Genomic DNA, 25,774 nt, shown 5'->3' with positions numbered 1-25,774 from the left:
TATAATTTAATTTTTCATAATCGTTGAGTTTAAACAAGCAACTCACAAAATGCCTGAAGGCTTAGCAGGTGGCCCTGGCGAGCGGCGTCAGCCACCCCGGCGCACCGCTGTGTGTAACCCCCACTCGGCTGGCGGCCCTCTTTGTCTTTCGTGTTCCGCGTAAACTCCTGTGAGGTAGGGGATGCTATGAAACTCCAGTTTGTAGCCAAGAATTCCAGACCCGTGAGACATGAAGCCGACTGTCAAAGATCAGTGGCCAGGAAGTGCTAGAACAGGTGTCTGAGCTTTATTCTCCGCCCCCCCCCCCCGCCCTCCCTTGAGTCCTGGGCAGTTTCTGTCCCCTGCATCCTGTTAGCTGGTCCGCAGGTTCTCCCTCAGGACATCGGATTCTGTAAGTAGCTGTCCTCTGGTGGTCTTCCAACCCCAGCTCTGTCCTGGAGGAGGATGGCCAGACCAGCCAGGGTGACGAGCCGTGGGAAGCCAGGTATCTTTCCAGGGCCTGATAGTGAAGGCTCTTTTTAGGTCCGATGAGTTCTGGGGAAGATGGATCTGTTTCAGCCCTGGGGGATCCTAGAGGCTGGTCAGTGATGTAGGAGGTAAAGGGGGCTGCCTCACTGCAGACATTGGAGTTAAATCTGAAAGAGGGTGAGGGAACGAGCCCTTGTGATATCTGGGGGCAAACATTCCAGGTAGACACAGTGATCGCTGCAAAGGCCCCCAAGGCCCCCGGGGACTGCAAGGCCCGCTGTTCCTGGGTGGAGTAAGCAAGGGGGCGCCCCCGGGGGCGCGGTCAGGGTGCCAGTGTGAGGTGCTGGGGGGAGGGGGCAAAGCTTGTATATACGGAGCAGTGTATTTTGCAGTGCTGGGCATGACCCGATAAGTATTCATGAAATCAATTTACTAGGCTGCTGCCAAGTGTTTCTGGACGAAAGAGCAGAACACAGAGAAAACAGCGCATAAAAAGTCAAGTATTGTTTTGGGTAAGTATTGTTTAATGAAATACTTGTTTTGCTTTGGTGTGTCTTTGCTGTGACAAATAGTTCTTACCAAGTGGAATTTTAAAAATAAATGCTTAAAGCCCCGGCCGTCAGACCTTGTAGGAACACAGGGTTTTTTACACTGAGTGGGAAGGGAAACCATTGGCAGGATGTGAATCGGGGGACACGAAAGGACACCCTGCCCGCTGTGTTGGGAGCAGACTGAAGAGGACGATGCTGGCAATAGGAAGACCAGTTGGGAGGCTGTTGCCATGGGGCCAGGGGAGAAATAAGGAGGTGCAGTGACCATCTGAGGACAGGGGAGAGCCTGTGGGTGCAGTCTGGAGGGAGACTGAACCATTGGTGTTGGACGTGCCAGGGTTGGGTTGCCTCCTGGACGTCCGAGGGGCAGTGTAAGTTGGCAGATTCTAGAAGCGCAGATGTAGTATTAAATTAACCTTACCCAAAGAGAGGTCTGGCCTTTGCCCGTGGCTGCTAGGAGGTGGTCTCTAGGCCCTTGGAGTGTCCTGCCCAATAAGAGTGTCTTTGTTTACCTGGTGGCCTTGGCCACTGGACAGTCAACAGTATAACTCCTAATGGGAGCTTTGGGCCACACAGGATCTGCTTTTCCTCAGGGGGGCTGAGGACGGCAGGTCAGCCCTGTGAACACCAGTCGTGGAGCTCCAGAACTGTGGGAAAAGACGTGTCTGTGTAAGGCACCCAGGCCGTGGTGTTTTGTTGGGGGGCAGACCAAGCAGAGGAGCACACAGTGCAGTAGAAAATTGGGCAAGAGATGCAAAAGAAAACCACAGGGAGGTACCACACATCTGCCACGATGGATAACATTTAAGAAGACTAACATTTTTAATGAAAAAAACAAAACTAGAAGGATGTGAAACAGGGATTTTCATCTAAATTTTACTCGATACTAGGTTTGTGAGGTTCATCCAGATGTTTATAACTGTGGCTTTAATTTTCATTTTTTGATTCCAGAGCAGGTAAACTGGTACAAGAACTCTGAAAAAGTTTAGGGTTTGACCCATTGATTTCTGGTTCTGGGTTACAAACAACACACGTGTGTCCACACAGGTGCCGAAACACACGTGCGGGAATGTTCCTGGCGTTGTTTGTAATCCCTGAAGAAGAGAAACAAATGTCTGTCAGCAGTGGAATAGATCCCTAAATTGTGGTATATTCATAAAATGGAAGATTATACAATAAAAATGAGTCACAGTTCTATATAGTGACACAGATGAATCTGTCAAACCTAATTTTCTGAGTAAAAGATACCAGGCACAAAAGACTACCTTTTTTTTGATTTCCATTTTATATGAGATTCAAAAACAGCCAGACTGGATGACTGTGTCAGAAATCAGGATAGTGGGTACATTTAGGGAAGACGGAGGGTTAGTGACTGGGAGCAGGTGTGAGCGGACGGGGAGAGTTGGTGGACGTTCTGTTTTTTGGACTTGTGTGGTGGTTCAGGACTCTTCACTCTGTGATCATCCAGGGAGCTTTACATTGCCATTTTGTCACGTTTTGTTATGATTTTCTCTTTAGAGGTTACGTTTCCAGATATAAGAGGTTTAAAGAAGGTTGGGGCTCATCTAAAGAACATGTCTTCCATGAGAAGAGGTTTCAGCCTCCAGAATAAACTCTAAAGTCTCCGGTTTGCTTTCCGGGTAGGTGTGGGAGTGGCTTACCTGCTACTTACTCTTTTCATCTGTCAGAATCAAAATACTGAGTATTTGACGCACAGTCAAGGCGCATGTAGCATATTAGCAGCGTTGTAAATAAAAGGATAAAATCAACCCACAAGATGTTGGGGGCACTTGCTCCTGCCATTGATTGAATCCTGTTTCCAGTGGCCCCCTTCTCTGCGGGACATGGGAGAGTGCAGATCTATGGGTCGCTTCCCACGTGTCCACTTTAGAGCAGCCAAGCACCGCTAGGCCCTCTAGGGGCAGGGTCTAGGCTTGCACACTTGGACCTTGTGCTCCCTCTGAAGAGTTCGCAAATATGTGAGTGATCCTTTAAAAAACAAAGAAAGCTGGGTAAGTGTGGAAGGGGGTGGCTGCTTACAAAACCTGCCTCGCCTTCCTCCAAGGCACGGGAATGAGAACACTTTACCTGCTTCCTTGTCTGTTTCCTTTGTAGTTAGGATTCCCCATGTGGAAAGGGAAGCATGGTGGCCATCTAAAGAGTTTGGAGGAAAGAATGATTAATTAGTTCAAAGAGAACACCCACTGATTCTAAGATCATAAAACTTATTCCAGTTTCTTCTCACTCATTCGCCTTGAACGTGGCTCGATATAAATGCCCTGAAGAAATGATGGGCCCTTCGTAGTTGATGGGGGTGCTGTGACATGAATTCAGAGAGCACAACACTCCCTGCAGAACTTTGCCAGGCAGGAACAAACACTGACTGACTTCCAAAGCTTGTCTAGCTCTAAGCATTGCACAGTTCTTTGAAAAGCTAGAATTGTCTTATGATTGCCCTAAAATTGGAAAATAAGAACAGGAAGGGTGGGTGATCTTTACCATATTTTGGAAAGGATCATCAATCCTCAATTAAAACAGCATGGTGCTAGTGCTTGGCTAGATGGACTGATATACAATAGAAAGTCCAGAAATCGACAGCATAGGAATTTTGTATGCCATAAAGACAGCATTTTTTTTTTTAAATAGGTTTCATGCCCAGTGCAGAGCCCAAGGGTGGGGCCCGAACCCATGACCCTGAGATGAAGACCTGATCTGAAATCCAGAGTTGGACACCCCACCGACTGAGCCCCACAGGCGCCCCATAGACAGCCCTTCTCATCATTGGGAGTAAAGTGTTGAGACAATGGGATAGTCATTTTTAAAACACCATATACTAGGATAAACTCCAAATAGATCAAAGACTGACATGTTAAAAACAAAAAACAAAAAACAAAAACAAACCCAGACAAAAATACAGGTGAATTCCTTTGATTCTTGAAGTGGGAAAGACCCTTTTTAACTTATCAAAGTTAAGAGACAAATGACTGTCTGAAAAAACATTTTACAACACCTGGTACAAAGGGCTCAGTTCTCCAATACAGACCCAGAGCTTCTGGAACCAAAATAAACCATTGTTCCTTTACACATGGTATATCACGTACCTGTGGAAAGAGATGGAGAGCTCTGGGTCCCATTACAGCCAAACATCCAGGACAGACTGCTAAGTGAACAGCGGTAGAGAACTTGTTCGCATTATCCTGTGACAGGGCAAGAAAGAAAAGTATATATATGTTTTGTTTCTATTTGCATAAAGAAAACACCAGAAGGGGACCTGAGTGGTCAAGGTCAGTGATGTGGAACTTGACTTCTCAGTGTGTATCTTTTCATGTAATTTGGATTTTTGTATCAAACTATGTATTATAAAATAAAATGAAATAAAATAGATGGTGACCCGTGATACTCTAGGTCCAATCACATTTCGGTCTTTAGGCATTTGTATTTATTTGTTTTTAAGATTCCATGATGATTATTTTACTGTAAACTGCAGCTCGCAAGGTTGCTTTTTACCCTTTGATAGAGAAATCCCACTCCTGGAAACCCATTCTGAGACACACTTGAAAATGACTGTAGTTTCTGTTAAATAAATTTTTAAGATCCAGCAGGTGACTGGTGAACTAAACAATGGCGCACACCCACTCTTGAATCCTGTGGGTAGTTTCTAGGCCACCGTTTTACCGAACAGCCATTTAGTAGTTAATACTTCGAGTTTAACCCAGTTCTATTTTTGTACGCAGAATAATTTTTCCCTTTAGATTTGCATGTACACATTGTCAAAGATCTGAAAAATAGGTTATGGTGTAAAGAAAAGAACAATGTTCTTTTCCTCCCCAATGTTCCCCCTTTTCCTTTGGGCACATAGGACACAATAAAACCTGCAGCATCAAGATGTGAGGCTTCCCCTCCTCTCTTTTTCCCATATATGTGCAGTTGTAGGACTTACAGAGCCAAGCTCATTATCTGTCGTCAGTACTTTAAAGGGCCCACACTGATCTTCCATCAGTCCTGGAAATCCTTTAACTCCTGTGCTTTGTGCCTCTCTTTTCTTGCCTTTCAAAATCCCCACAGGCAAGGACAATCAAATCAATTAGTAAATAATAGAATTTGTATGTCACCTGTTACCCACTTGTCTCTGGAAGATCTCTGGGACAATGAGATGGATTTCAAGTCTCTCTACTGTCTTATATGGATGTTAGATCTGATTCTGTGGTCAGAACATCAAAACAGCAGACTCGGGATTGTGAAAGACCAGAAGGGAGCACCTTAACCACTGGTTTTCAGACTTGATGGTGACCCCGCTAAGACACGCATTCTTCTTCGTGACCCAGCACATGCATACATATGCCTAACAACGGAAGTGCCCCCAACCTAAGTTCCAGGAAGCCATAGATACCTCAGTGTGGCACGCTCTAATATGTTCAAATCTCTTCGATTACCGACAAGCCGTGAAAAACACTGCTCTAAAGCAACTTTTTTTTTTTTTTTTTTTTTTTAAGATTTATTTGACAGAGAAAGAGCACAAGCAGGGGAAGCAGCAGAGGCAGAGGGAGAAGCAGACTCCCCCCCAAGCAGGGAGCCCGATGCGGGACTCAATCCCAGGACCCTGGGATCATGACCTGAGCCGAAGGCAGACGCTTAACCATCTGAGCCACCCAGGCGCCCCTCTAATGCAACTTTTAAATTAGCAAACGGAAGCACAAAGAAGTAGAATAGTTACTCAGCTTTATCGATGATGAATGGTCAGGACTAGGTCTCCTCCGCCCTCGATGTTCGATGCCTCAGGACTCAGTACTTTCCCCTTTATACTCTTCTCTACCTCAGTCATCCCCTTGGCGACCTCACCCAGGCTCATGGCTTTACATGCCATCCATATACCAATGATTCTCAAATTTATAGTTCCACCTTAATTCAACTCCGTCCTCCCCAAACTATTCTCAAAGCTGTCAGTCACCTTCATACTACTTAACCAAGAGACTATTCTCAGGCCTGTACTCAATTCAGTCACTCAATCAGCAGCATTTGAACCCAGTTGCTAATACCCCTCATCCAGTTGGTGATCTCATGGACTCAGAATTTCTGACTCCCCCCTCCTCCAGCTCTACCACAGCACACCTGCTTCTCTCTTAGATGACCGCCTTATAAAAACACATCTTTTTCTAAAAGTTCACTCTTTCAGCCACACTGCGTTTAAAGAAAATCATATATCAATATATTAAAGTCTAAAAGCTACTGAAAGATTTTCTAAAAGTAAAATAAAATTTGAAGGTATCATTTAAAATAATGGAGATGCCAAAAATTAACAAATGTCCTAAAGGACAAACAATAGCTTAATTAAAACCAAGAACTAAAAAGGGATTCCTGCTAAATTATTTAACTTTACTTTGGAAAGTCTCAGCAAATGCAGTACAAAAGAAATAAAATGCTTGGTATTCACACTGAGGAAGACCAAAACAACAACAACAACATGTTATTTTGCTGATGACTAGGAAAGACTCAAGGGGCTCTATTTTAAAAAGTACCAAGAAGTGGAATTACAGAAATTGGTAAGGTCACTGGATACAACATATCAATACATTTCCTCCTTCCTAGCAGTAAGACCTAAAAAAGGAAATGAGTCCTCCATTCACAGTAGACACAAGCATACAAATTAACAAACATGATTTATATGGAGAGATCAATAGAAAAGAACAGAAATCTTATTAAGACTTTAATAACAGGACATACAGTGGGAGAAATGGATGGATTATAAATTGCGTTAGGACAACTGGCCATCTGGGAGAATGTAAACTCGGATTCTAAAAGTGCATAAAATTTTAGATGGATTAGAGACTAAAAAATTTTTAGGAAGCAATTTTTAGAAGAAAACCTAGGCTATTGAATGAATAATGGAGGGGTGGGGTTCAGTTTCTTAACCAAGAAATCTAGAAGCTTTAAATGATATGTTTCTAACATTTAATATTTGGGATTTTATATAGATCTTTATAACATTCAAATGGAAAATCCACCATAAATAAAATTAGTAAAAAATGCCAAAATTAGAAAACTATCTGCAACAGAGGTGATAAGTAGTTCATTACTATATAAAAAAAAACAGTGGGACAAGAAAAACTGCCCAATGAAAAAGGAAGCAAAGGGATAAGCCTGCATTCTCTGAAGAGTGTATTCAGATGACCAATAAACCTAAAGAAAGGATATACTAGTGACCATGATAATGCACATCAAAGTGACAATGAGAAGTAATTTTACATCCTGTAGACGGGCAAAAATTGAGCCCACACCTTGAGGGGGAGTTATTTTCAGGATACGTCGGCACCAACTGAAATATAAAATTCTCTCTAATCTAGCAAGTTCGGTGCCGGAACTCTGTTGCGCCTCAGTGGGCAGTGGTCAATGGAAACAACGTCAATGCTTATCGCTAGGAAATGGATGAATAGCTTATGTTACTCCACGTGGACATTAAAAAGAGGTTTTGACTTGAAAGGATTTCGGAAAGGTTTTAAGAAGCAGTTTGTGTAAAGTCACCGTTTTGTAAATAGCCCTAACCGAAAACCAGAAGGAGCAATCATGCGTGTGTAGGATAGGTGCTCCTAAGAGACCGAGTTCAAAGCCATCATGAATAGCTAGCTACACGCCAGCCTAAGGGCCGGGGAACAGAGATGTGAAGTGCCTGTATGGCAGATGTTACCGGAAAGCGGGAGCCCAGCAAGACAGTGGGAAAAAAAGATCACCTAAAAAATGGGGGGAAAAAAAGAGTATGTAGGGGCACATGTAAAAATGAGGCTTTACAACCAACTGAGCTGTTTAGTAACCCTGACTCACCATATGGTGTTTTCTCCTCGGAGGTGAAAGAGGTTATTAAAATCTGTATCCTAGAATTAAATTTCAAAAGCCTAAAGGGACTATTCTGCGGAAAGTGTCCTTCCCTACTTAATATGGTATAGCGCCACCAGAATTGAAAACCCTGTACGCAAAGAAATACGCTCTAGTTAGGGGCAGAGTGGGTTTTCAAACATTAGCCAATCAGGGCCGCTTTGTTTCCTATAAACACAGGAGCCCGGTAAGGGCTGTGAGCTTCGGCTCCAAAACTCCGATGCAGCCAAGCTTCCTTGTCGGGACCACCGCCAGAAACTTGCGCGCAGCCCCCAAGCCGACCCACGCGGAGGCGCCGCGCCTACAAACCCGACCTGCGCTTCCAGAGCTCAGCCTGCGAGGCCTACCTGGTGGGGCTCTTCGAGGACACCAACCGGTGCGCCATCCACGCCAAGCGCGTCACCATCATGCCCAAGGACATCCAGCTGGCGCGCCGCATCCGCGGCGGGTGTGGCCAAGCTTTCGGTTTCACGGGCTACCCCCCAAGCACTTGTCAGGGGAACCCACATCCGGAAAGGGCCGCTTTAAGCACTACTGTCCCGAGAAGAGCAGGGCCCGGCTTTGAACTCAACGGGGAGATGGAACAGCCAGGTGTGCGCGCGGCGCACGCTCCCAGCTGGGGCCAGAGCGGGGCTCCCATCCCTCCTGGTTACCGGGAAGGACTCATTAGCCCGGGGCGCGGACTTCCGGTTTGGGACAAAGTCCCCCAGGTCTTGCCAATACAGTTAACTCTAGGCAAGACGAAGCTCGCTAGGCCAGTGGTTCCCGAGCCGCTAAGCGGCACCTAGAAAGGTCAGGTCCGCCGGTGGGAACTGGAGCCCCTAAAGGAACTGCGGGGTGGGGTAAGGACTGGCTCAGCACCGCCCCGGCCAGGGAGCCCGGCAAGACCGTGGCAAACTCCGCGTAGGAACCAGGAGACACGTACTAAAGCTCTTTCCTCCGAAGTATGTTGGTGGCTCTTAAAAGAGCCGTTGGGTTATTGGAATAAGTTCCAACTGCAACGCTTACTTCTTCTTGGGTGCGGCCTTTTTGGGCTTGGCGGCCGTCTTTGGCTTGGTCACCTTCGCCTTGGCCGCCTTGGGCTTCACAGCCTTGGCTTTGGCAGGGCTCTTGGCTACTTTTTTAGGCTTCACAACCTTGGGCTTCTTGGGGCTCTTGGACGACTTCTTGGCCACCGCCGGCTTTTTGGCCTTTTTCGGAGTCTTAACAGCTTTTTTAACAGCTGCCGTGACCTTTTTAGGTTTCTTGGAAACGCCCGTCACCTTGGCCTTCGCCACCTTCGTGGGGTTGGCCTTGGCTTCCCCGGAGGCCGCCTTCTTGTTGAGCTTGAAGGAGCCCGAGGCGCCGGTGCCCTTGGTCTGCACCAGGGTGCCCTTGCTCACCAGGCTCTTGAGGCCCAGCTTGATGCGGCTGTTGTTCTTCTCCACGTCGTAGCCGGCGGCCGCGAGCGCCTTCTTGAGCGCGGCCAGGGACACGCCGCTGCGCTCCTTGGAGGAGGACACCGCCTGCACGATCAGCTCCGACACGGAGGGGCCCGTGGGCTTCTTTTTGGCGGCAGCCGCGGCCTTGGCCGGCCTCTTGGCTTTCTTGCCGGCCGCGGGCTTCTCGGGGGGAGTGGAGGTGGCCGGCGCGGGCGGCGCGGTCTCAGACATGGTGAGAGCGGAGCGGACCGAGCGAGCTGCGAGGACCTGACTGAGCAGGAAGACGCCGGCGGCCCGGGCGCGGCCTATTTATAGGGCGGGGCCGCGCTGTGATTGGTGCTCGCCGGCGCCCGCCTCTCGCCCCCTAGCGCCCCCTGCGCTGCGGCCCTCGGCGCGTCCCCGAGGGGACTGTGCGGCGGCAGCCCTGTCGCCTCGCGCAGCCCGCACTTCTGGGCTCCGCAGCCCATTAACGCCAGACGGTGCCGCTTCCCTTTATGGAACAAGCCTTTTGATTCCGGGGGGCGGAGGAAGAGCAGTTTGTAAACGAGGCAGCCGAATAAGAACCCAGGGAGGCGTCGTCAGGGGCGCCCGTTCCTAATCCGCACTGAGTGTAAAAGGTCGCGCGTCCTGAATGGCCCGGGAGGGAGAGAGGAAAGCGGGGTGTGGGGGGGAGGGCGGTGTGCAGGAGTCTGGGACCAGTCCTCAGCGCCATTGCCCCGGCGACGCCGAAGCGGGACACGCCTGGTCAAGACCTCTCATGAATTTTGGTCAAAGGAGTGGCGTGGCAAACACCGCAACTCGCTGCCACCGCGGCTAACACGCCAGCGGCACGTGTGGGAAACGATACACAACCTCCCCGTGAGTGAACGCCAAGTGGCGCCTGCAGTCCGGTGCCCTCGACGCGCCCCCGGTGCCTCTTCGGCCTCCCCACACGCCGCGGGCGGGGCCGACGGACCGGGGCTGCTGTTCCCCGGCAGCGCGCCCTCGCTCAGCAACAGCTCCCAGCCCCGCGCACCAGGGGCGTTGAAGAGGCGCTGGCCGGACGGCACGCTCCGCTCGCCGGCGCCGTGAGGGGGCGAGAGCGCCTCGGGGTGAGAGCGAGGGGGCGCGGCTCGGGATAAGCGCTCGGGGCGAGCCTCCTCGGACCTCTTTGTGGCTGTGAGGCGCATGTAAAGGCAGGGACAAGGCTCAAGTGATTTCACAGCGCGAATCAGACGACGAGAGAACAAAATGCCTCTCCCAGGGCTGCGCCCTGTCACAGGCTCGGGCAGTCGCCCGGCGGCCGGAAGGAGGCAGAGACGTCCCCTTCCCGCCCTGCGCTCCTCAAGTTCTCAAACAAGTCCGCGCGGCCTAAGTAACCCGAGCTTCCCGCTTTCCCTCAAACATCCGAGGGGCTTGTTACCGGCAGGCCGGCGGCCGGTGATGGGATGTTCCCGCCATCAGCTCCGCCACCCCCAACGACCTCCCGCTCTCCCGAGAGTCTGCGTTTTCAGACGCAGCCCGTAGTTTCTCCCAGTTTGGAAGAGAATAATCGGAGCTGGGCGTTTGAAGGAAGAGTCAATGGTAATAGGTATACGACCTTCCTGCAAATCTGGAAGCTTTTTAAGTGAACATCTTCTGGAAGTCAAGCTTTTCCTAGTGTAATAAACGAGGACTCCAATTAAACGTAGCTTTTTAAAAGGGAACACTGGAGTCCGGAATTTCTTAAAGTTCCGGCCTCCTGTGTATCCATTGGATTAAATAGGCTTCAAATAAAATAGGAACGTTCTACCCAAATGAAGGATGCTGGGTTTCTTACTGGCCGGTCAGTACAAAAGTACTCAACCAATGAAAAGGTAGAATCTGGCCTACCTACTCTTAGTACAAAACGGTCACATTTGATGTTTCTAAGTTTGAAAAATTTTAAGAACTTTAAGGTTAGGTCTTGGCAATGAGAAGTTTGCCCTTCTCGTGGCTCGGAATCCAGTTGATTGGACCCAGGACACGGCTGCTCCACAAGGCTCAGAGAGGTTGGTGCTGGAGAATTTAGTCACTGATATTTTACACCTGGCAAAATATACTCTAGGCATGAGAAAAAATAAGTTCCAGAAACCTCCGATTTTAGAAGTCAGCATTACCATTTAACAAATAGGTGTCCGATCACTGGAAATACTTCTGTAGGCGCCAGTGTAATTTTACTAAGGTTGACATTGTCTTGTAGGATGCAAAGGAGTTCCTTCATTTTAGCATTATAAAGGGATCTTATTTTTGAAAAGTTTTAGAAACTTGTAATACGATATGGGGTTATTGGGGTTATTGAGCAGGGAGTGTGAAGACTACATTATTGGGGGCAATATTTCTCAAATTTCTCCCCAAGAACTAAAGAAATAATAGTTTTGAACTACAACACCAACGAAGTCAATGTTTAGTTTTTTGAAAAGGTGACGTTCAAAGCACTGCATTCACACTACGAAAATCATTGTGTAAGTCACAGTGAGCTAGTTGTGCAAGAAAAAAACCCGAAGAGACGAGGATAAGGTGGTAGCCAATGAAACTGCGCCGTTGTTGGAAAGCTAAAAGATGGACCAATCAGAGCCTGTAACCTTATATGTCAGCATTTTTCTCATCCAATCACTTCACCTTACGTACTATAAATACTAGGCAGTCTTCCGAGTAACGTACTTGTGCTAGTGTTTGGTACGTTTATGTAGGTGTCATGGCTCGTACGAAGCAGACGGCCCGCAAGTCGACGGGCGGCAAGGCCCCGCGCAAGCAGCTGGCCACCAAGGCGGCCCGCAAGAGCGCGCCGGCCACCGGCGGCGTCAAGAAGCCGCACCGCTACCGGCCCGGCACGGTGGCCCTGCGCGAGATCCGGCGCTACCAGAAGTCCACCGAGCTGCTGATCCGCAAGCTGCCGTTCCAGCGGCTGGTGCGCGAGATCGCGCAGGACTTCAAGACCGACCTGCGCTTCCAGAGCTCGGCCGTCATGGCCCTGCAGGAGGCGTGCGAGGCCTACCTGGTGGGGCTCTTCGAGGACACCAACCTGTGCGCCATCCACGCCAAGCGCGTCACCATCATGCCCAAGGACATCCAGCTGGCGCGCCGCATCCGCGGGGAGAGGGCGTAATACACTACCGTTTTTTTTTCTTTGAAACTTCAACCAAAGGCTCTTTTCAGAGCCACCCACGTTTTCAAGTAAAGTGGCTGTAAAAAACCCATCAACTCGACAGTTTAATATGACTAGCTATGCACTTAGATACGAAAGGATGTGGATTAGCAACACTTTAATGGGTTACAGATGCTTCCTTTTGTCTAAATGTTCCCTGTACATGCGAACAAAATTGGTCCTTTAAAAAGTTAGGAAGTACTGTTAACTTAGGTCCTAAGGAAGAGTCAGTGAGGGTTTCAAGAGGGGCACGAAGCCGTTGGCATTTGAAGGGCATTAAATAGGGCTTCTTGAGCATCGGTTGTAAAACGAACAGGAATAGTATAGTTTCATCAAACATGTATTAAAAGTAAAACATCTAAAAGAAACCTGGTTTATCATTATAAACTGCTCAACTTACATTTCTTTGATCTTGATATTTTTGTCATTACTGAAATTATTGCGAAACAAGCCTTTTGCCTTAAGTATTCTATTTAGGATATTTTTGGAATCATACATGAGCTTACTATAAGCCCAGTTCGTTAGAACAACGTAGTCCAGTTAAGGGAGTAAAGACCAATGGTCAAGCTGGGTTCTGACCCACGCCCGCCCTGAGTTCCCGGGGCTTGGAGGCGGGATTAAGGGAGGGGACTGCTGGCGTCATATCTCCCGCCTGCGCTCTTTCCATTCTCTACATCTGCAGGGGGTGGGGTTGGAAGGGACGTCGTTATATAAGGACCAGCTCTCACTTGCTTTTGTCACTGGCTGTTTTGCTTTTTAGGAAACCATGTCTGGCCGCGGCAAGGGCGGGAAGGGCCTGGGCAAGGGCGGCGCCAAGCGCCACCGCAAGGTGCTGCGCGACAACATCCAGGGCATCACCAAGCCCGCCATCCGGCGGCTGGCCCGGCGCGGCGGCGTCAAGCGCATCTCCGGCCTCATCTACGAGGAGACCCGCGGGGTGCTCAAGGTGTTCCTGGAGAACGTGATCCGGGACGCCGTCACCTACACGGAGCACGCCAAGCGCAAGACGGTCACGGCCATGGACGTGGTCTACGCGCTCAAGCGCCAGGGCCGCACCCTCTACGGCTTCGGGGGCTAAGCTCTGATTTCGTCACCAGAAAATTGCATTTCATAACCAAAGGCCCTTTTCAGGGCCACCCAACCGTTCAAAAAAAGGGCTGTCTTGAAAGACCCTCCGCTGTAGTTAAACTTTCTAATCTAGAAATCTAATGACTGAATCCCGTAAGATTGCAGGATTTTTGGAAGTAAAACTCCGTACGAAATCCGTATACACCAAAGGAACTCCCTTAGCTGAACAGTATTTAGCCCGCTCCTCTGTCCCCATTCGCTGCATACGAGTAAGGGAGGAATGATACTCCAATTCAAAAGTGGGGAAGGACCAAATAGAGTGGGGAACTTGCAATGATTTCCAGGAACAAAGAGGAATATTGTCCAATCAGAAAGTCCCATCCGTGGTTGTCAACCAATCAGAACTGATGATCTCATGTGCCTTCCCCCCCCACCCCCCCAAGCCGCCAGGCGAGCCAGACTGGGGGATGGGAAGGCTGGCCAGAAACCCCAAAGCCCTGGGTTAGGAATTTTTAAGATTTATCATTTTGCGGATTCTGAAATAGACTCAGACCTGCAAGTGTCCTTCAATCAGGTCCCAAGAACAGTACTGAGGTTTCACCACTAACAGAATGATTTGTCTCCAAAAAATAGTCTCTGGAAATGGGCAGGGGAGAAACCAGATTCAGGCTGCCGGAAAACCCAGGGCACTGGATTCAGGGGAGAGTAACATCTGGTTTATGGGGGGAAGGTGCCTCTTTCATTGTCAGCAGAGCCCGTACGAGTTCGCCATGTTTTCCTTCCTTCACAGAGAAATGGAAATTAGGGCGGCTAATTTTGGGTGAATTTTATGATGTATAAACTCTATCTCAATTAAATAGAGCGAGTGCGACAGAGCCCCCAAGCTGTTGCAAGCTCAGTATGTCAGCTTCAGCCGGTGTCTTCCTAGCTTTTTTGGTCCGCTTTTCCACCTGATAACCGTCCTCCAAGATTTCTGGGGAATGATAAAAGTACCTAGCATGGCTTAATTTAAATTAACATTGGGGAGAATTCAGAGCTGCATCCTGGACGGCCAGAGGAGCAAAATGGGCCTGGCTGGGAGAGTGGTCATTTTATGTTCTCCTTAGCTGGTGTTCCTTCAAGAGATATTTACTGACCTCAGGTAATGTGCCAGATACTCTTGTAGGCATTGGGGTACATCTGTGAGCAAATCAGACAGAATTCCCTGTCCTGGATGCAGAGTATATGTAGAGAGGTGTGTGAATACAGATTTTCTATATGGGAGGAGAGGAGTAGTTGCTACAACAGTAGACGTGACTAGCTTCTGTGATGGTTGGTCTGGCTTCTTTATTCATAGCCTTGTAGATAGTACTATACCCATTTTAGTCGTGCTCACTGCCCTGGGGGAAAGCCTCTGAGCCTGCCTCAGTCCTAACACTCACGAAGGCCTTGTTCGGAACAAAGATCATGCTGCCTGATTTGCCATTCGGCATCATTCCTCAGATCTAGAGGACAAACTGCCACACTGATTGATTCAGGCAGTGGTAAGTCAGGGAATAGTAGAGAATCAACTCTACTGTGGCAGCACTCCGGTGGGCCTAGGGTCTCGTGTAGAAAATTCATGTGTGCATTCATTCAACTGATGGGGTTCGGGACATGCTATCTCCTACTATGCCACCTTGGTATATTAAATATGTTAAACTCAAGGAGTTTAAGCTTCAGAAGCAGGAAAATCACCCTGACATCCCCTCCACCCCACGTCACCCCCCACTTCTTTCTTTTTCCCTGAAAGCAGAAGATAAATCTTTTATGTGAAATGTACTCTCCTATACTAGGAGGAAGAAAGACATCCTTACCACCAGAGATGAGAAACTCAGGGCTGAGAAGGCCTTATGAATAAACCTTGTCACTTCTTTACCATTTACTACTTCTAGCCCAAAGCGCTTTGTCTTTTCACGTCTTTAGAAAGGTATTCTTTCTTTGTCTAACAGATATAAAAGCTTCCTGCTCTGTTCACTTCCTTGAACCTTATATCTTTGTGGGGCTCCTGTACTTATGTATATAATTAAATTGGATTTTCTCCGGTTAATCTATCTTTTTATTACAGGGAGGTCTCAGTCAAGAATTTAGAAAGGTAGAAGGAAAAATACTTTTCCTCTCCCCACACAACAAACCTTCATAGACTACCTATTAGCTGTCAGCCCTGTTCTAGGTGCTAGGGACACTTCAGGGACAGAATAAAGTCCCTGCTCTCAAAGAATTGTACTGCAGTTGGGGGAGACAGAACAACAATCAGATATATATTGATACACGTGGGGATGCATATATTATTTTAAAGAATGAGTAGAAAGTGGTATTATTTTACATAGGGTGGTCAGGAAAGTTCTCTTTCATAAGACGGCGTTTGGGCAAAGGCTTGAATGAAATGAAGCCTGCAGCCATCCAGGGACAGGTAGTAGAATATGCCACACAAAAACCGCCTCTGACATAAAGATTAAAGGCACCTTGAAAAAACAACAGGTGCTGGAAGGCACAGTGACCTCTCCTTTTTATTCCTGAAAACAGGTGAGAAATTCCCCATATAGAAGAGGTCATCCTTACATGACAAGGAAAGTAACATTTTCCTCACCTTGGGTGAGGAGTTGAGGCCAGGAGAAATCTGTACAAACAAACCTTGTACACTAACCCTTATCTTCCACAATTCACTACCCAAGCCCCAGCGCCCTTGCCTTTTTGTGTTTTCAGCTTACTACTCTTTGTCCAACTCAGTATATAAGTGTTCAACTCTAACTGCTTCTTTGGGTCTTCATTTCCTTATGAGGGTAACTTTGTCCTGGAAAACACATTGGTGTACCCCAATGTCTCTCTATATAAATATATATGTATTTACATAAATGTAAAACGAATTGTATGCTTTTCTCCTGTTAACCTGTTTTATGTCAATTTAATTCTTAGGCCTGCCAAAAAACCCTAAGAGGGCAGAAGTAAAATCCTCCCCTATACCAGGATAAGATACTTCTAGGAAGACAGAAAAATAAGCACAAGGGCTCTGAGACTGGAACATGTTTGGTCTGTTCCACAAACAGAAAAAAGGTCAGTGAAGACAAAGAAATGTGACAGCAAATGAGATCAGAGGGTGGCCAGGGCCCAGAGCATGTAAAGCCATCTAGGTAGGGTGACAAACTCATCCTGTTTGCTTGAGACTTTCTCCAAGTTTTAGCACTGAAAGTCCCACATCCCCAGAGACCCCTCAAACTCAGGCAAACTGGAATTTTTGGCTACGCTCCTTGTAGGCTGGGATAAAGACACTGGCTTTTATTATGAAGGTGGAAAACCACTGGAATGTTCTGAGGGTGGACATGACATCTTTTGAAATAATCACTCTTGTTGCTGGGTTGAGAAAAAAAAACAAGCTATCAAAAGCAAAAACAAAGACTAGTTAGGAGCCATTATGGTCATCTGGACAAAAGGTGATTGTGGCTTGTCCAGGAGTAAGTAGCACAGAATGTAGTGAAAGGTGCTCTGATTGATTTGTAACATAGAGCTGACTGGGTTGGATGAAAGTTGTAAGAGAAAGAGCTCAAACAGGACTGCAAGGTTTCTGAGCTGAGCCCCTGGAAGCCTCCATTTATTGAGGTGGGGAATACTGGAGGAAGAACAGATTTGGTGTGTTTATGTGTTAAGATATCTAATTTGGACAAGTCAAGTTTGAGATGTCCATTAGATACTCGAGTAGATATGTCAAAAATGCAGTTGGATATGTGGCAAGCTTCATTATGAAGCTTGAGGTGGGTGCAAGGAAACTGATGGAAGTATAGGGGTGATTAAAAACTCCCTCCTAAAAACAGCCATTGGGATTGAGAAACCTAGAGAAGTTGACACAGTCGTAGGCATTGTCACTACAACCTGACCTGACACTTAGGGCTAGGCCATGGCATTTTCCTGTTGAGCATAAACCATTCCACAGAACACAGAACATATCAATAGTGAGACCAAGAACAGAGAAGCGGCCCAAGAAGTGAGCCATAGGTACTCTAGGGCACATCCTGGAATAGAGTTTCTCTATTCTTTAATAGGGCTGTACAGCATTCCATTTGTTATGGACTGTTTGTATCCCTCACAAATTCATATATTGACATTTTAATACCCTATATGATGGTATTAGGAGGTTGGGCCCTTGGGTAGTGATTAGGGCATGAGGATGGAGCACTCATGAATGGAATTAATGCCCTTTAGACATAAGAGACTTCAGAAAGCTCTCCGGCCCTTCCCTCTGCCATGTGAGGACACAGCAAGGCAAGTCTATGAACCACACACTGGGGTCTCACCGGCCACCAAATCCTGTCTGAAACTGTCCTGTCTGAATCTGCCAGTACCTTGATCTTGGACTCCCAACCCTGAGAAATCAGTTTGTTGTTTAAGCCACAGTCTATGGCATTTTCATTATAGCAGCCTGAAGTAAGACACGATTTCATGGATATGGATAATATCCAGTTCCCTTCTAGTGACAATTTACATTCCTACGATTTACATTTCTACTTATTATTTTTATATTATATATTATAATATATGCTATATTATATATTATGTATAATATATATTATAGTATATAATTATTCTACATTATTTACATTTCTATTTATTATTACAATGAATTGCAATAAGTGGTGTTTAAATTCTTACTGATCTGATCCAGACTCACCATTTATAGGTTGGTGATTCGCAAATTTTCCTCTAGACCAAACCAGACCTCTCACCTGAACTCGAGAACCTTTTCCAACTGCCTATTCAGCATCTTCTTGTGTCAGAGAGACGTTAGCAGAGTCACTTGCTCTCTTAAGCAGCCGTCAATATATTCAAGCATTAAATCAAAGATGCTATTCAGTTGTCTGATTTAGTAACTTGAGGACATACTTCAAAACACTTCTTGTTTTTTTGTTTTTTTAATTTTGTCTGACAGAGAGCAGAGGGAGCTGCAGGCAGAGGGAGAAGCAGGCTCCAGCTGAGCAGAGAGCCCGACGGGAGCCGAAGGCAGACACTTAACCCACTGAGCCACCCAGGCGCCCCTCAAAACACTTTGTGACCATGTGTGAAAGCTTCACTCAAAAACCCCAAACCTTACAATTTGCAGGACGCAGAAGAAAGAGGGAGAGGAGCTGGGCGGAGGAACGAAGGCGGAGGGTGCAAGACGGTCGCCAGAGAGCCAGCGGTCTCCAAGGACGGCGCTCCTCCCTCAAGTCGTCAAGGTTGGGCCCTGCCAGAGGCCGTAGGGTTCCGAGCAACCCGAGGCCTGAATCCGAACAGACCCCCTCCGTCTACTAAATGGGAAGTTTCCGAACCCTGCTCGGCCAGGGCCTTAGGGGCGGCCGGGAGCCCGAGCCCGACAATGGAAATGCCGAGGCACCTCGAAACCCGAGACCCCCGGCTGCAGCCTCCCAGGCCCCAACTCCAGGGCTCCGGCTCCGGCGGCGGCGGGGACTGCCCTCTGCTGACGCCGAGAGCACACCCGGGACTGGACGTTCAGCGTCTCTCCCCGCAGTACAGTTTAGCCCACCTGGCTTCCTGTGAGGCGGGCAGCGGCCCCTCGCAAATATACGAGTTATTTACCGACCCGAACCCTCCTAGGCGAACGAGCTGGGCGGCAACGCCAGCATGGCTAGTACTTACTCCCTCCACAGGTGGGAAGCGGCAGGCAGGGCCCTTACGGGAAGAGCGGCGGGGATCAGCCCCGCCCCTTCCGCGGGAGGCCCGGCGCCTCCCCCCCATTGGCCTCCTCAGAAAGCCCCTACTGCTGATTGGCGCGAAACCCGCGCCGCGCGCTGTGCAGCCCGCTCATTGGCTGAGCGAGCATCCGGCGGTCGCGGAGCTGTCAGGCTTACGTTTACAAAAGCGCAAGTCAGTAACAACGTAAAAGCTCCACCAACCCAACAAAACCCAGGTACAAGACGCGTACAGCCCTTTTAAAGAAAGGGTGGGCGGCCCTGAAAAGGGCCTTTGGAGAACTTTGGAAAGCAAACGAAGACGAGGCTTTCAGCCCCCGAAGCCGTAGAGGGTGCGGCCCTGGCGCTTGAGCGCGTAGACCACGTCCATGGCCGTGACCGTCTTGCGCTTGGCGTGCTCCGTGTAGGTGACGGCGTCCCGGATCACGTTCTCCAGGAACACCTTGAGCACCCCGCGGGTCTCCTCGTAGATGAGGCCGGAGATGCGCTTGACGCCGCCGCGCCGGGCCAGCCGCCGGATGGCGGGCTTGGTGATGCCCTGGATGTTGTCGCGCAGCACCTTGCGGTGGCGCTTGGCGCCGCCCTTGCCCAGGCCCTTCCCGCCCTTACCGCGGCCAGACATGACTGCTGGAGGCTCTGTACGAGTCGAACACAGCTATAGCCCTGCTCGTCCGGCAGGACTAATTATAGGCAGAGGCCGGACCTCGTTGAGAACTGGAAGCGCGGGCGGGACCCGCGGCCCCGCTGCCCCACCCCGGGCTCCGCCCCCTCTGGGCGGAGCTCCAATGACTGTGGGGCAGGGGGCAGGGCAGCTTCCCGTGGAAGCTCTGCATTTCCCTGAGCCCGTTGCTATTTGTATCTGCGGCTCTCTTCCTATGAGAGAGTGAGTAGGGGCTTCTAGTTTACAACGGGGTACAGTCGTTTCTCATTCAGAAGGGGATGATTGTTAGCTGGGAAGGGAACCCTAAGATGCCACCCCAAAAGAGGAGTGTAGGAGTCCAGGACAAACCGTCTCAAAATGGGCCACTTTGGTATGAAGGATAGCAGAATATGCCACCCCAAAATATGCCTCTTTGGCATAAAGACTGCTTTTTGAGCAGATTATTTTTAAGAAACGCCAAACGCAGGAAAAATCTCTAAAATCAGAGTAGAACTCTCTTAAGGGACATGTTACATTTATAAAGGAGATCTCCATCTGTGTCTCCCTCTCAGTACCAGAAAGAGAAGGATGATTAAATGATGATTAAATCAGTTTTGTCCATGGAGAAGGCCCGAACTTAATTCTGCATCACAGCCTTGTTTACCTTTTCCTGGTAACCCATACCCGGCTCCCTGTGCGCTCTCCTCCCACATCAACATCTTTTAGCGGAAGACGGTATTTAAGGCGCTGGCTTGGGCCTTTCCAGGGAGTTTTACTCACTTCTTCAGAGTATTTCTCATGTATACAGGACGTATACATGTTATTAAACTGCTGTTTGTTTTTCTAATTAATCTTTTATTACAGGGTTCTCAGCTAAGAACTCAGAAGGGTAGGGGAAAGTTATTTTCCCTCTTTTACAGCTGTGTGACCTTGTAACCCTGCCTTAGTTTTCTTCATCTGTAAAGGTGGAGTGATGATACTGCTCATGTAGCTTTTGTGAAGATTTAAATTAACTAATGTAAGCAAAGGCCTAGAACAGAGATTGGTACAAAGAAGTCCTACATAAGTGTGCCTGGATTTTAGCTGGTATTATTACTTAAAGAATCTGTCTGGAGTTGGGAGATTACCCTGAACTCTCATTTTCAAGCTTTTACTCTGAATACAATATAGACAACACAGATACATATATAATAGTGAAAGTTGTTGTTGTTGTTGTTTGTTTTAAATCACATTTAATAAAATACAAGACATTGATGATTTCTGGTTTTTTGGGTTTGTCTTCAATTGAAGTATAGCTGACATATAATATTATCCTAGTTTTAGGTGTACAGCATAGTGAATTGACAGTTCTACACATTATGAAATGCTCATCATGATGTGTTACCTACCATCTGTTACCATACAAAGTCATTATAATATGATTATATTCCCTATGCTGTACTTTGCATCCCTGTGAATTATTTATTGTATAACTGGAAGTTTGTATCTCTTAATCTCCTTCACCTATTTGGTTTCTTACCCCCGCCCCCACAACTACTAAGTTGTTCTCTGTATTTGTCTCTCTTTTGTTTTTTTAGATTGCACATATTCAGTGAAATCATATGGTGTTTGACTTTCTCTAACTTAGTTCATTTAGCATATACCCTCTAAGTCCATCCATATGAATAATAAGATTTCATCCTTTCTTTATGCTAATATTCCATTGTATATACAGTTGACCCTTGAAAAACTCAGGGGTTGGGGTACTGGCTGCTACACAGTTGAAAATCCACATATAACTTTTGAATCCCCCCCTCAAAACTACCAATACCGTACTGTTAATTAGAAGCCTTACTGATGACATAAAGTCTATTAACACATATTTTGTATGTCATATGTATTATATGCTGTATTCTTATTATAAAGCAAACTAGAGAAAAGAAAATATTATCAAGAAAATCATAAGGAAGAGAAAAACATTTACAGTAGCATATCATATTTATTGGAAAAAATAAATAAATGGGCTCATGCAGTTCAAACCTTCATTGTTCAAGGGTCAACTCTATATAGCATATATTCTTTAGCCATTCATCTATTGATTGACAGACTCTGTTCATACGTGACATGTTAAATCTGGTTGTCTGAAAAATATTCCTTTGTGCCCTCTCCCAGGGTGCACTGACTATGTCCTGCAGCCAAGGCTGGAATGCAGTTCAGATCTCTAAACTGACTTCCCACTGTTGGGTTAAGTCTCCCTAAAACACTCATTGATTAGTAAGTCACTTCTGGGATGACTGGAAGGGCTACTACTAAATTTTTTAGTCTGAAAAATGCACCCTGACCTTGGCTTCCTCCTCTTTTCTGAAAGTCTATAACAAACCAAAAGTGTGGTTCTAGACACCAACAGCATTAGCTGTAAACTTTAGCCTGTGTGGTAATATCACTTCATAGTGCCTGGGAGAGAAAAACTCTGTGTGACCGAGGACCTTGCAACAACCGTTTAAAAGATACAATCTGTACGTGAAACACCCCCTTTTTTTCTCCAGCATGACCCTAGTCACGCCACTAATATAAAGTAATAAAGGCTTAATGCTTTGATATTAAAATGCTGGCACAACCTGTGGTCCAATATGTTCAGTAAATTTTCTTTTACAAATGCGAATTTCTTCCATTCTTTGGTTTTCAAATACCTGCTGAAGTTTCATTTCCAAACTGAGCAACAAAGTAATGCCAAATGAAAAGGAAGTTTAGAAGTTAAAGTTTGCATTTTTATTTCAATTTTAAAAAAATCTTAGAATATAAGGGAAAATAATACATAGCTCAGGATAATTCACAGCATTTATACAATGCTCTGTGTCCAAAAATCAACTCATAGTATCCCAATAACAGTTCTGAGGTGGGTAGTATCACCCCCATTTTTCTGATGATGGAGAAATCAGTTTGTGTAAAAGGTCACAATAAGTAGTAAAACTGAACTGGAGCATGGCCATCTATTATCCAAATGCTGTTCTGTCCTGCCTGCTTCCAGAGGCTCCTGGAGAAAGATTAACAAGGTTATGAATTCTAAGGTGGTTCGAACCTTACTTTCCTAGACACTGGGCAATTTTTCTGCTGAGGAACTCAAGTAAATGAAGACTTAAAGCCAAATCCTTGATCCTTGGCTGGGAAAGGGTGGGCAGCTGGTGGGGCAGGAGCACAGTCTGAGCCACTGTCCCCTGGCCATTTAACCCTCAGACAGCAGTGGGTACTTTTGCTTTTGTTAAAGCTATCCTCTCAGGCCCTGTACCTAAGACACCCTTTTTCTAACAGCTACATAAAATATTCGGGGGAAAAGCCAAACACTGAACGTAAGAGCCAGTGCAGCTATAAGAAAAACCAAGATACTTGGACTTCAGCTGGGATCGAGCTGGAGAGCAGTCACCCTGGTTCAAGCCAAGGGCATTGGGTGCCTCTGACAGACCCTTTATATGGGTAGCAAAGGTCTGGGCCAGAGTGGTACGTATGAGAATCTGGAAAAATGAAATGTTAAAAGTACAACCCAGTGACATACACACATCCACAGAAATGTCCAACCTTATCATTTTTAAGAATGCAAATATGTTGTAAAGCAAAAGTTGCTTTATTAAAATCCTGGAATGTAAATAAATCCAAGTAAACCACACAATTCAAGTTTAACCTTCTGTGTTTTATGTTTCTTGTTGAGTTGTCCGCATGATTCAATACGGTACATCAACTCACATCTCAGACGGAGGCCCAAAATTTTAGATATTAAGACCTCAGGTGTGGAAAACAGAACACACAAAGCCTTTGGAATTTGCTGCTGTCATGTTCTACAGCATACTGTATTGTTCTGTTAAAGGCAGTTTGTAAATACAGTGTAAATGCTATATAATTTTTAAAATAATTGTTTTCTGAAAAAATATTGGGTGAAATATGGAAATTAAATTTTAAAGCAAATGTTATTTTTCTTCCAGAATCAGCCACTATTTTTATGTGGATCATCTTCCTTCCAGTACTGAATCAGCAACTCCAGAGAGCAAGATCCACAAAAGAAAAATAATTATGACTTCTAAACTTGAATAGAAACTACAGCCAAGAATCGTGAAAAAATTATTGCCTAGCCCTAGAAGAAATAAAGCCATGCAACCAATCACAAGCAGGGCCACAAATAAGAAATAACATATTAAGCAATAAAGGGACTTGACTAATTATGCCTGATCAACTGATTAACAATTATTAAGAATGGGTAGCTAGCTATAAAGAAATGTGCAAGCAGTTGGATTCTTATTTCAGCTGAAACTTCAGGTTATCTTAAAAAAATTTAAAAAGATGAAATGTTATAAGAAAACTATATTGGAGTGAGGAAACTTCTTAAACTACTAAGAAACCGGGAATATTTATACTCATTTCATGATTCCGAGTCACCAATGAATAACTTAGGTTGTGTTCTCAGAGGTGAAAATTATGGGCAATTGCTTGAAATGTGAAGATCATAACAGGATCCAAAACAAAATAAACAGCCCATGTTCCCTGCTACCTTTTAAAATGGCTAGTTAGGGCGCCTGGGTGGCTCAGTTGGTTGGGCGACTGCCTTCGGCTCAGGTCATGATCCTGGAGTCCCTGGATCGAGTCCCGCATCGGGCTCCCTGCTCGGCAGGGAGCCTGCTTCTCCCTCTGACCCTCCCCCCTCTCATGTGCTCTCTCTCTCAAATAAATAAAATCTTAAAAAATAAAATGGCTAGTTACTGTCAAGCTACTCTTGCTCATCTGGGTAAATTCATTGGTAAGCCTACTATTCCATTGTTGAACCTGATCATTCCGTCGTAAAATATGCCAATGACCAGGGTTAGCACGGATTCCCAATTTAGCATGGTCAGGATCACAGTCCAAGAGTACCCAAAGGATCACAGCCACTTTTGTTGGAGCTAATTGGGTGGCTCTGAAAAGAGCCTTTGGATTTAAAGTTGGCACGGAACCAGGAAATCCCATCTACGCCCGCTCCCCGCGGATGCGGCGCGCCAGCTGGATGTCCTTGGGCATGATGGTGACGCGCTTGGCGTGGATGGCGCACAGGTTGGTGTCCTCGAAGAGCCCCACCAGGTAGGCCTCGCACGCCTCCTGCAGGGCCATGACGGCCGAGCTCTGGAAGCGCAGGTCGGTCTTGAAGTCCTGCGCGATCTCGCGCACCAGCCGCTGGAACGGCAGCTTGCGGATCAGCAGCTCGGTGGACTTCTGGTAGCGCCGGATCTCGCGCAGGGCCACCGTGCCGGGCCGGTAGCGGTGCGGCTTCTTGACGCCGCCGGTGGCCGGCGCGCTCTTGCGGGCCGCCTTGGTGGCCAGCTGCTTGCGCGGGGCCTTGCCGCCCGTCGACTTGCGCGCCGTCTGCTTCGTGCGAGCCATCTCGAGAGGGAGCTGAGAGTGTCTTCCCCGAAGCCGGTGGAAGGCAAACAGCCCTCCTGCTTTTATACAGCCAGACCGTCACCCATTGGGCCCAAGAATATTCAAAAATTCCCGCGCTCTCCCCGGATTGGCCCAACTCCGTGACGGGTGCCCGGATTAAGAGTTGCTTTCAGGTTGGTGAATGAATCCTAAACCCCGCCCTTCATTGTAGCTACTCTGACGTCATTTATTTACCCTTTCCCTTCTTATATGCACGGTGTACAAAAGTCTTGCACCGAGAGCTTCAGGACATTTTGAAATGTACGGTAACGACGCAAAGCAACATAGGAATTTCCAATGGATCTTTTTTAAAAGAGAAATCCTCAAGATAATTTGCAGGTGTTTAGGGAAATAAATGGGCTGCATTTTAAGTGAAATTCAAAATTTTCTTGGGTGTGGCACAAATATTAACTAGGAAAATGGTCTTTATTCGCAAGCATGAATTATCAAGGACCTGTAACTTACTGTCAATTGCTTCAGCAAATGTGCAACGTTTT

General features: G+C 46.9%; 7 protein-coding genes across 20 annotated transcripts in view; 3 read left to right on the top strand and 4 right to left on the bottom strand.

Annotated features, from left to right (window-relative positions):
• Positions 1–4,435, top strand: part of TRIM38 (tripartite motif containing 38) — a 43,434-nt gene extending 38,999 nt beyond the window's left edge. For all 12 annotated transcript variants that reach the window (XM_064598425.1, XM_064598413.1, XM_064598423.1 and 9 more), the window contains 3 exons: positions 905–980; positions 2,538–2,659; positions 3,666–4,435. The gene's annotated coding sequence lies outside the window, so the exon portion shown is untranslated. The remainder of the gene's footprint in view (positions 1–904; positions 981–2,537; positions 2,660–3,665) is intronic.
• Positions 3,130–20,312, bottom strand: LOC123841371 (histone H4). The gene is made up of 3 exons (XM_064598488.1): positions 19,167–20,312; positions 4,121–4,216; positions 3,130–3,173 (listed from the first exon to the last, which is right to left on the bottom strand). The coding sequence occupies exon 1, from the start codon at positions 19,839–19,841 to the stop codon at positions 19,530–19,532; it is 312 nt and encodes a 103-aa protein (XP_064454558.1). The 5' UTR covers positions 19,842–20,312; the 3' UTR covers positions 3,130–3,173; positions 4,121–4,216; positions 19,167–19,529.
• H1-1 (H1.1 linker histone, cluster member) lies at positions 4,121–9,967 on the bottom strand. 2 transcript variants are annotated; one of them, XR_010413882.1, is made up of 2 exons: positions 8,812–9,967; positions 4,121–4,216 (listed from the first exon to the last, which is right to left on the bottom strand). XR_010413882.1 is itself a non-coding variant. In XM_064598446.1 (2 exons), exons 1-2 carry the CDS (start codon positions 9,536–9,538, stop codon positions 4,180–4,182), a joined length of 681 nt encoding a protein of 226 aa, XP_064454516.1. In that variant the 5' UTR covers positions 9,539–9,967; the 3' UTR covers positions 4,121–4,179. The 2 variants fall into 2 exon arrangements, 1 of the variants encoding a protein (XP_064454516.1); XM_064598446.1 differs by having other exon boundaries at positions 8,895–9,967.
• The window catches only part of LOC123842833 (histone H2B type 1-B), a 32,954-nt gene continuing 11,300 nt past the window's right edge, over positions 4,121–25,774 (bottom strand). Inside the window, exon 2 of one of the 2 annotated variants that reach the window (XM_064598476.1) lies at positions 4,121–4,216. The gene's annotated coding sequence lies outside the window, so the exon portion shown is untranslated. Of the gene's footprint in view, positions 4,217–22,592; positions 22,873–25,774 lie in introns of those variants that run through there. The other variant, XM_064598478.1, reaches the window with a different exon arrangement.
• On the top strand, positions 11,965–12,733 carry LOC123842465 (histone H3.1). The gene has a single exon (XM_045871778.2). It carries the CDS (start codon positions 12,003–12,005, stop codon positions 12,411–12,413), a length of 411 nt encoding a protein of 136 aa, XP_045727734.2. The 5' UTR covers positions 11,965–12,002; the 3' UTR covers positions 12,414–12,733.
• Positions 13,067–13,972, top strand: LOC123841372 (histone H4). The gene has a single exon (XM_045870980.3). The coding sequence runs from the start codon at positions 13,219–13,221 to the stop codon at positions 13,528–13,530; it is 312 nt and encodes a 103-aa protein (XP_045726936.2). The 5' UTR covers positions 13,067–13,218; the 3' UTR covers positions 13,531–13,972.
• Positions 23,171–25,250, bottom strand: LOC135365667 (histone H3.1). Its single transcript, XM_064598453.1, has one exon. The coding sequence runs from the start codon at positions 25,236–25,238 to the stop codon at positions 24,828–24,830; it is 411 nt and encodes a 136-aa protein (XP_064454523.1). The 5' UTR covers positions 25,239–25,250; the 3' UTR covers positions 23,171–24,827.

The sequence above is a fragment of the Mirounga angustirostris genome, unplaced genomic scaffold (genome assembly GCF_029215605.1).
Source record: "Mirounga angustirostris isolate CCGP_5_RB_7025 unplaced genomic scaffold, mMirAng1.0.hap1 SCAF_8, whole genome shotgun sequence".
Classification (NCBI taxonomy): Eukaryota; Metazoa; Chordata; class Mammalia; order Carnivora; family Phocidae; genus Mirounga; species Mirounga angustirostris.
This window is presented reverse-complemented; position numbering and strand designations above follow the sequence as displayed.

Coding starts and splice junctions, on each gene's coding strand:
- H1-1 (XM_064598446.1), bottom strand. CDS start 9,538: ATGTCTGAGACCGCGCCGCCCGCGCCGGCCACCTCCACTCCCCCCGAG. Junction 4,217..8,894: donor AAGGCCGCACCCAAGAAGAA/GTAAGCGTTGCA, acceptor GCCCTGTCACAG/GATAATGCGAACAAGTTCTC.
- LOC123842465 (XM_045871778.2), top strand. CDS start 12,003: ATGGCTCGTACGAAGCAGACGGCCCGCAAGTCGACGGGCGGCAAGGCC.
- LOC123841372 (XM_045870980.3), top strand. CDS start 13,219: ATGTCTGGCCGCGGCAAGGGCGGGAAGGGCCTGGGCAAGGGCGGCGCC.
- LOC123841371 (XM_064598488.1), bottom strand. CDS start 19,841: ATGTCTGGCCGCGGTAAGGGCGGGAAGGGCCTGGGCAAGGGCGGCGCC.
- LOC135365667 (XM_064598453.1), bottom strand. CDS start 25,238: ATGGCTCGCACGAAGCAGACGGCGCGCAAGTCGACGGGCGGCAAGGCC.